We start from the raw sequence: 10,080 nt of genomic DNA on the forward strand, positions 1-10,080 counted from the left end.
ATAAAAAAATACATTCCTATAGTAGAAGACCACAGTGTATCTAACAGCACAACATGAAGAGATAAGAAAGGATTGAGGAAAGTCAAAAATACAGACTGTACTCTTTAAAAAGGTACATATTCCTGTTTTCCAAGAACTTTTATCAGTCTCCTGTCTCCTGTGTGAAAAGAAAAATTGCCTACGAGCGTGACAGGATGTGTTATTTTTCTTTTGAAAGCCGTTTCATCAGACGCCTGTCAAATGTGATGATCACAGCTAACACCAGAAAAATCTTAAACATTAATGTAATTAATATTAATAAATACATTGATGTAATATTTATTAATGTTAATATGATTAATATGAATACATGATTTGTTTAATAGCTCAGTTATTATTTCATTTCTTCTGTAGCCCATGGTGTCCTGTGTAGTAGGATAAACATTCTGATAAAAACAAAATGTTAGTGACAATCTTGATGTTAAATACATTTACAGTATGTACCACTGAAATGTTTTCTTTACAAATATTCTAGTTTCTGTGAAGAACGATGACTGCTTTAAACACTACAAGGATGGACCAGAACATTTGACACGAAACAGCTCTGCCTAGTGGCTCTCCTCTAAAACTGCGTCTATGATTTGACCCAGTGGATGCTTGTTATCTTATTTGCTTAATTTTTTGATTTCAAATATTATATTTTTATCAAAAAAGTAACATCTCCTTTGGAGGCATACAGTTTCTCAGTGGCCGGTTAGGTTTGTCATTATTTATATATAAACGTTAAGTCTACATAAACGTTACATAAAAGGTTGTTATTGTATACAGTATATATTAGACTATAGTTGTTTTAAACTCAGAAGTGAATAAGAAATTAGCTTTGATGAACTTGATATAAAAAATTCTATAATTTCAAGATGGGCAATAAAATTTGCATGACATATTAAATATATATATATATAGAGAGAGAGAGAGATGGAAATTAAATCGTATTTAAATACCAGGTAACTATGTGGTTGAAAGGAAAAATTACAATGTCAGTTCTCATAGACGTGCCCCCCCCCCCCCCCCGCCCCTCTGTGGTTCTATTTCGAGCTCTGTGGTTCCATATCTCGCTTTTGCAAAAACCCACATCTGCACATGCATGAGTCAGAGATTATTAATCTTTTTTCATTTAATTTAGATTTACACACAGTCAATAAAAATAGATAGATAAATAGATGGATGGATGGACAAACAGAAAGAGAAATCTGATGGATTAATTTACATGTTGGTTAGGTGATTCTCAGAATTTCATTGTAATGTTGATGTAAAACCCTGGGTATACTGTTGTACGATACAAGTCAAGTATGAGAAAACATAACTGGCTTTTTTAACTGGCTTTTTATTGTTATTGTGAAGAATGTGTGTATTATGTCTTGCTAATCGAAATGAAAAAATAACACCAAAGCAATTTCACAGTAAAAAATAAAATAACATTTACCCATATTAATGCTGGAAAAGTTTTTTAAGTGTTACCAATTAAATTTATATTTCGAGGCAGATAATTCCTTTCCAAACAAGGGGAAAAGCATTTGAGTAAACGTTAAGCATCAAATTCAACAACACACTGGTATGTTAATACCAAGTTACTTTAATGCTTATTTTATTGTAAGGCTGTTTGATCATGTCATTTCATGGATGTTTGTTTTTGTGGTGACATTGTGGTTTGAAACAAATTGAGCATGTCAGCATTGCTACTAACAAAGTGAATATTTATCTTAGCAGAGAAATACTTGGCGTGCTGAGGTGGTTCAAAGTGCATCGGATAACTAAAATAAGGAAATCCAGTCGTCTTTAATTCTTTAATAGAAAACCTTATGGTTTTTCGTTGTTTAAACTGATACAATGATTATAGAGAATAAGTAAGTGGGTTGAGGAAGTTATGTAATGTGAGACCAGGCGATACGGAGCACCAATGACCCCACACATAAAGACCAGAATAGCTCTAATGTGTGGGAAATTTTTACCAAAGGAACTTCATAATAAGAAACAAAATAAGGTTAGAATTACATGAATTGTAACTTCAGCATGCTATCTCATGTTTAAAAATTAAAAACCTCTATGACTTTTTTTTACGGGGACACAAAAGATATTTTGAGAAATTCTTGAGGTGAACTACTGTATACCGTAAACTACTGTAAAATTGATGTTACACATGATAGCAAACCGTGATAACGCATTATCTTTTTGTGTGGTATAAACTCAGTACCTGTAGACATTAACTGAGTTCATGAGACACTGTGTGCAGATCTGTTAACCACACAAAACACTTTCAGTTTAACCACGTTCCACCTTCACCCACCAGTAAAACAAACCATTTCCTGCATCATCAGCCCCAGACTCATCTTCCAGCATGCATCTGCAGAAAGGGACTTTTTGTAATGCACTACTCTTAAGAACACAGGGCAGAATGTGAAAACTCAAAATGCAGATGAAATATTTAATGCATAAAACAAGCTTGACTTGTTTGAAATGTAACTGGGGTCCATATGCAGGTCCCTCATAAATTTGAACTCTTTTTGGGCTTGGAAAGACCAAACATCTGTGATATGACAAACACAAATCAACAACGTTTGAAAGGTAACCTTTGTCAGCAGTTACGGCAGGTTCACAGAAATGGGGAGGGGTACAGGACGTACTACCTCTGTAGACCACATAACGTTTTTTCCCCAGGTCTGTGATGTCACTTGTTCCTCGTTGGACCGAACCCCAGAAGTTTCTGTAGTGGAGAAAGTACAGCCCCTCAAGTGGCCTCACACAATATAAAGCGGACAGAATCTGTGAGGTGATCATACTCAAGTCGATCAGTCACCGACAGCACATCAAGATCCACTGATCAACAACACCACCGACAAACATGAGACTTCACTGCATCTTCATCGCCTGTCTCGCTCTCTTCGCCCTGTGCTCAATGGCAAGCACCCAATGTGCGTCTTTTTCTTAATCTATATTAATTCAACTTTTTCTTTAATGTTATTTTTAGATTATTTTAAAGTTGTAAGTGTTTAAAAAAATTAACATTAAGTTTACTAACATAATTGTACCTCTTTATTTTTCCTGTAGTCAGCCAAGGTCCTGATAAATGCTGCTTTTCGTTCTCCAATGTGAGAATCCCAGTAAATAAGATTGAGAGTTACCATACAACCCATCTTGAATGCCACAGGAGTGGAATCATGTAAGTTTTTGTTTTGTGTTCATTAGAATCGATAGCAATTATAAATCTGCCATGTAAAATAAAGATATATCATTTTTTTATATATATATACAGTTTCATCACCAAAGCTCCAAAAGAGATCTGTGCTGACCCGAACGAGAGATGGGTCCAGAGACTGAAGAACCTGGTGGATGCTCGCACCCTGAAAGAGACAACAGAGGACAACACTGGGGACAGTGCTTAAAATGTGAACCGCTTCATGCTTTTAAACGTCTTTACAATAGATACATTTGTAAGCTTTATTGAAAAAGAAAAATGCTTGTTAAACGGTTTTGAACATGTTATAATATATTCAAAGTATATATTTTTACATTTTATCAAAATCTGTTAATTTTTTTATATAACTACTGTTTCACCAATAAACAATATAAAAAACATTACGATTTCAGTCATTTTTATAATTTTCAAATAAATAATAATAAGAATCACTTATCAATCTTAGAAGCAGCAACAAAATTTCACCATGACAAAAAGAATCAGGGGTCTTGAAAAGTAGCTCTGAGGCCCCTAGGTGGTCCACAGATGTACTGCAAGAAAATCTGAATGATTGTTTGATGTCAAAGAATTCAAATGTACAGTTAAAAAAATGCAAATTTAGGTTACACCAACAAAAGCTAAAGTTCTTATTTTTTTAACTTTAACTTAAAAATATACTGATCAGACAATCATCACTGGGAGAATGTGCATTTTTCTATATAGACGGATCAAGACTAAAGTGAGATTAAATTTGTGGTCATTTCACAGGGGCGGGATTCTCTGCATTGATTATCTCCTGACAGAGATTAAAATATGAAGAGAACTAAAATGACATGAACCCTATTATTCTCACCTTCAGAACAATACAACTGTCAAACCTTTATAAACGCAAGTAGTCTAACAATGCTATAACAGTCTTGTGCTAGTAACTGTTTTCAGTAGCCCTAACAGTGTCTTATGCCTGATAAAACCTATCACATCTACTTCTCTTTTTAATAATTTTCAATCAGAGCTTTTTTCCCCACACACAAACCCACAAAATGTCACAACTCTTGCAAAAGCAAATACTTCATTAAAAGCTTCTATTTTGCATAGAAACTTTATCAAAAAATAAGCCATATATGATGTACAATGTAATTCACTACTATATATTTTTTCTGCAAGTTACAGTGTTGCAACCCAGTCTCAAGGCAGTTCATGGCATTGGAACGAAATTTGGAATCTATTAAATCGTGTTCATGGACACCAATTTGTTTATTTTTTCGTGTCACTCAGCACAACTTTTTTTGCTGTCACCAGCACGACTTTCAGTACACAAACCGCATGTGTATGTTCAAATATATATTTATAACCTGATATCAAAAGAAGTCTTAAATACTTTTGGAGATAGCTAGCAACACCTTTTCTCTCTATGATGGAGGTACGATGTAAGAAAAGGAAGCAAGGATGCACAAACAAGAATTGAGAAGCACCCTTGTTGTTTGTAAATGGGTGTAGATTTTTTAATATCAGAATTGTTCCCGACCCAATGGAATACCTATGAGATGACGTATTTGTAAGCAAAACCCGGAAGTATTTCCCATAAGCAAACCCATAAGACTTCCCGTTCCATCGCCCCAAAGTCTATGGGGTCTTTGAATGGGTTTTTCATAAATCACCTGAAATAGGATCTGTGGTTATAACAAAACCACAACATATATTCAGGTTTTAATCTATGACATAAAACACCCCAGTTATAACCCGCTTGTGGTTTTTTAGACCTTTATTGTGTCTTAAAACGGCGGTTTCTAACAAGATGCTAAAAGCGACTACTTCATTTGGTGGGGACATTAGAAGCCATCGCCCATATAAATCTCACACATAATGTAACATGTTTGTTTATAGCCTCGTGTTAGCTTTTTACCTCTGCCTATTGTAGTTAGGCTTTAAAAATAGCAATTATTATGTTCATCTGTGAAGATTATCTTGATAGACAAAACATATAAAAATCACCAACATTTGTTAATTCAAACGTTTTATTTTTTGCGATCTTCCAAAAGTTTATTGGAAAAAATGCATAGGCTTTCGGTCGAGGGAACCAATACGTCATATCTCCTCCACTCAATTACACAAATGCGGTTAGTTTTGAATTGTGTAGAACTGAGTTTAGTTTTGCAAAGTTTGCAGTTTTGCAGACCTAGTCAGAAGATTAGTAGTTTCACAAAATGTACCTCAAGTATCACTTTTAATGTGAGCAATTGTAAAAAAAAACTAAATCCCCATTAAAGGGAGTAAATCTCACATAGTTGTTTTATATTAGCATTTTTTACTAACATAAGCACATAAGCTCTTAAGGAAAAAAGTACACTCCTAATACAATACATTCTGGGACACATAAATTCCTTTTAGTTTTAGTCGTCTTGAAAACTGAACAATTTAAAGAAGTTAGAGGTATTAAAGCAACCGGATTTCCTTGCAACCACTACTTGACTACACCACAAATAGATAAAGTTAACCATTTCCTGCTTTAAGCTGGTGAGATGATCATATGGAAGCACATGAAGAACAAGCCCAACATGATCTTCATTACTTTTTTTACACTTTTCACTCTCTACCCAGTGGATCGTAGTTATTCTCAAAGTGTGTTTCTTTCGTCTTTGTCTTTAATGAGCTTTAATAATACAATACAAGACTGGACATTTAATAAGCATACATCATTAAACTGAAATAAATTCATACAGTATGTTGTTGAATTAACTGAATTGTAAACGTACATTTTTAACCTTTGTATTTTTCCTGCAGTCAGCCAAGGGTTTGTTAAATGTTTCATTTCTTTGATCAATGTGCGAATCCCATTAAACAACAACAATAACAAGCAACACAAGTAAAAACAAAATGTGAATTCATAAACACGTTAACAAACAAAGCCATCTTTGTAGAAAAACAGATAATGAAATATATAATACATATAAATGTTATATTAGAAAGAAAAAGACAAATCAGTATCTTACATGTAGACTACATCTACACAACAATGCTTAACTGCAGAAAATAACTAATTTATTTAAAATAAAATATTTGTCAAAAAGATAAACAATCGTGGTAGTTTACATGGAATTTTAATTCATTTCTATCTTTCAAAAAGGAAAACATGCCTCCTGAAGTCTAAACAAAGATCGACACCCGAGTCAAAGCCCAAACCAAAGACGGCACCAGTGCCAGAGCATGAACCAAAGCCGACAACAGTGTCAGAACGTGAACCAGAGTCTGAACAGCACCAAAAGCCAGCAGCAGTGTCGGAGCTTAAACCAGAGCCGGAGCCAGAGTTCATCGGCACGGAGAGAACAACATGCCAGAGGTCTGAAAATGTTGTCCACCTCAAAATCACATCACATGTAATGTTTTCTTATTAAAATGGGTCAACTCGGAATGACGCAAATTGCAAGAGAACTGTTAGTCAGTTTTAGGACAGGTGTTAAGCCTGATGTGTCTGCATTAGTTTAATGTTACTGCATGGTTTACAGTGAAAATTTGTATTAATATCCTACACAGTGTAAAGATTATTACATTATCTTTCATTTCTTTAATATTGAATAAGAAAGGCCATGTCGAAGATTGAAATCATAGTGTAATGAATGATTGAAATCAAACTTTGACACTCATAATTATGAGATCTTAGCCATAACACATGTTAGGAAACATACATTAGTTTAAATACATTGTTAAGACTTTCCATAGACATATACTTTTACACCTTTCAAACCGTATATTGTACAATCACCGTACATGAACAATCACACCTCTGGTAAGATCTCTTGTGGTGTGTTTAGTCCTGCTCCTGAGTTCTGTCTCCCAAAGCAATTCTAAGACATTGTTTTCTCTGCATGCTGTAGGTCTACTCAGTTCTGCATGCGTCATGAAAACAACTGACATGTGGGCATCTTTGAAAATGCTGCCGCCTGCTGGGAAAGCCGAACTGACATCATAAACAAATTGATTTTGATTGGACATTGCTGACAACAAAGCATCTTATTCCTCATATTTCTTCATCAGTAGTGTTCTATGGTTGCAGATGAACTTGTTTGCTTGAATAAACTAAGAGTTTTGTCTGAGAGGAGTTGTTGAAAGAAATTTAGGGTTTACTTTTATTATGTTGTACTTTATTTTCATGAGGTGAATTACATCACAATTTCACCTCATTCTTTACTATTTATAAGACTATAGTATAGTTAAGATGTCAGTGGGACATGCTTTAGAAAGTCTTTGGTTTCACTCTTTTAAAGATTATTATTATTATATGATTATCCAGGCACTTTTAATGGAGTATGAACAGTGTTAGAATACTTTCACATTTGTCCATGTCCTTGTCTAAAACCATAAACTGAGAACCAGATTGAAGCACAATGTGTTAATGCACAGACCGTGTCTGTGGTCTCAAGAGGTCTCGCATCCAAGACTTCAGCATTGAGTGAATGTAGTCAGAGCCGTTTCTCCTTTTAACTACAATGTACTGCCCAGTTTATCGTCACTTCTCTGCACTCCTTCTTTTGGAGCCGGAAAGACTACTTTTGGCTGCAATACACAACAAGACTTTTAAAATCTGAACAGATTTTTAAAAAAATTTGACATCATACACTCGCAATACTTTTTGAAAATTTCAGATAGAAACACACAAACTGATAAAATCTGCAGACTGGCAGATTTTCTACAACAAGTCCAGAGTCAAAAGCTGGGCAAAAGTCTTGTAGTGTATTTTAGCCTTTGTATAGCAAGACTTGTCTAACTGACAGGGATCAATTACAGTTTGTTTTGTGCAACAGTACCCCAGATTCTTTAGATGCAAACTCATGCTGCTAAACAGCTGTTATGTCGAAAACCAAAGTTGATCTGTTGGCTGTGAAATATTGTTATTTGGGGAACCAGATGTGGACTTTATAGACGGTAAGCACATTGGTTGTTACATTACATGTAAGCTAATGGGTTGACGCAGGCCCGATTAAGAATTCAGAGGCCCTTATGTCTTATGGACCCCCCTACACACACGTTGCACAATAAAGTTTTAAATTAGCCTATAGGGTACTATGTGAGGAAACACCTCTATTTTATACAGGATTACATTGACAAGTTACAAATGATCACCACCTGAAGGAAAATATCAACCCCTGTACACATCGTCCATTAGGATTTACACCACATGATTGCTTTGCATCAATGCTTTCCTGGACCAGCAACAACAATATCAAGACATTTCCCACTGGCACATGCAAGCAGCACACACTACCACACCTCTACTCTTCATAACAAAGCTAACATTCTTAAGAATATTCTTATTATATAAATATTCTTAAATATTTTCATCTTCATTTTTTAAAGAATAAACAGGCAGTATAATACTACAAGAGTAATTTGTCCATTTGTTAAACTTTATTTGTGTAACAAGCCCCTCGCGACTCTCGTTCTTATGTAGGCCTAAGCATGTAATGAGTTAGAGTAAACGGCATTAACGAGAATTTAAGTCTACTTCTTTAGAAGCGTGGGCGTTTTCCCACACTTCTAATGATTCTTGGTCGCCTTTCAAATCTGAACAAGGCTTACCTGTTTTAGGCGACTGTTTCTCATCTTGGCAGTTAAAGGGGCAAGTTCTCTGTATTTTGTATTTTCTCCCAGGGAGGATCTTTGACTTTGTGGGTGTTTTCCCACGCTTCTAATGATTCTAAGTCGCATTTCTCATCTGAACTACCTGATTTAGGCGACCGTGTCTCCTCTTGGCTGTTAAAGGGACGGTTCTCTTTCTCCCAGGGTGGATCATTTGCTTGTTATTTCAGTTAAAGGTTTGTTTCATTTATTTTTTACTTTTGTCTCTTTATATATTGCATATATGCTGCTTTTCTTTTTCCATTGTGAAAATCCCATTATTATCAAGCAGATTGAGGGTTATCATACAAGCCTACTTTAATGTCACAGGAGTGGAGTCATGTAAGTTTTTCATGTGTTTACTTTATAAATTATGCAATTGTTAATCTGTTATGAACATATCTTTGGAAAATACAGTTTCATCGGCAAAGCTGGAAAGGAGATCTGTGCTAACAGATCATACCCAAGACAATCCGTCACTGACAGCACATCTAGATCCACTGATCAACGAAGACCACACTGACAAACATGAGACCTCATTGCATCTTCATCGTCTGTCTCGTTCTCTTTGCCCTCTGCCCACTTGCAAGCACACAGTGTATGTCTTTTTCTAAATCTTTATTGATTCGCCTTTTTCCTTAAGTGTTATTATATATTATCATATATGATCTTTAAATTCTTTGTTTATGAAAAACTTAATATAAAGTAAATTCTTACCTAATTTTACCTTTTTTTTCCTGCAGTCAGCCAAGAACCCACTTGGTGCTGCGTTTCATTTTCCAAAGTGAGAATCCCTTTAAAGCAGATTGAGAGTTACCATACAACCGATCTTGAATGCCACAGGAGTGGAATCATGTAAGTTTTTGTTTTATGTTCATTAGAATCAATAGCAATTATAAATCTGCCATGTAAAATAAAGATATATATTCTTTAAAAAAATCCAGTTTCATCATCAACTCTCAAAAGGAGATCTGTGCTGACCCGAACGAGAGATGGGTCCAGAGACTGAAGAACCTGGTGGATGCTCGCACCCTGAGAGAGACAATGCAATGGTACAGTCTTTGTTCCACTGAAAATTATTTTTGCTTTTCATTTTATATGCTTGTCATCTTAAAAACAGGTTTCTAACCTGTAGAATCCATTAAAAGAATTCACAATACCGTTCATTGTTTTCGGTAAAAGAATAAACAGGTTTAGAGTCTATTACAATTAAACATTTTTAAATCCTGGAAAAAGGCACTAGTTTGAGTAAATTA

General features: G+C 34.9%; 1 protein-coding gene across 1 annotated transcript; it reads left to right on the forward strand.

Moving 5' to 3' along the window:
* Nucleotides 1–2,788: 2,788 nt before the first annotated feature.
* LOC130434674 (C-C motif chemokine 13-like) lies at nucleotides 2,789–3,612 on the forward strand. Its single transcript, XM_056764958.1, has 3 exons — nucleotides 2,789–2,948; nucleotides 3,085–3,196; nucleotides 3,290–3,612. The coding sequence occupies exons 1-3, from the start codon at nucleotides 2,879–2,881 to the stop codon at nucleotides 3,417–3,419; spliced, it is 312 nt and encodes a 103-aa protein (XP_056620936.1). The 5' UTR covers nucleotides 2,789–2,878; the 3' UTR covers nucleotides 3,420–3,612.
* Nucleotides 3,613–10,080: the final 6,468 nt, after the last annotated feature.

The sequence above is a fragment of the Triplophysa dalaica genome, chromosome 13, assembly GCF_015846415.1.
Source record: "Triplophysa dalaica isolate WHDGS20190420 chromosome 13, ASM1584641v1, whole genome shotgun sequence".
In the NCBI taxonomy this organism is placed as follows: Eukaryota; Metazoa; Chordata; class Actinopteri; order Cypriniformes; family Nemacheilidae; genus Triplophysa; species Triplophysa dalaica.

What these genes read in the sequence shown, in the direction of transcription:
- LOC130434674 (XM_056764958.1), top strand. Translation starts at nt 2,879, where the DNA reads ATGAGACTTCACTGCATCTTCATCGCCTGTCTCGCTCTCTTCGCCCTG. An exon ending in CTCAATGGCAAGCACCCAAT is followed by an intron (nt 2,949 to 3,084) that starts GTGCGTCTTTTT and finishes TTTTTCCTGTAG; the next exon opens with TCAGCCAAGGTCCTGATAAA. An exon ending in TGCCACAGGAGTGGAATCAT is followed by an intron (nt 3,197 to 3,289) that starts GTAAGTTTTTGT and finishes ATATATATACAG; the next exon opens with TTTCATCACCAAAGCTCCAA.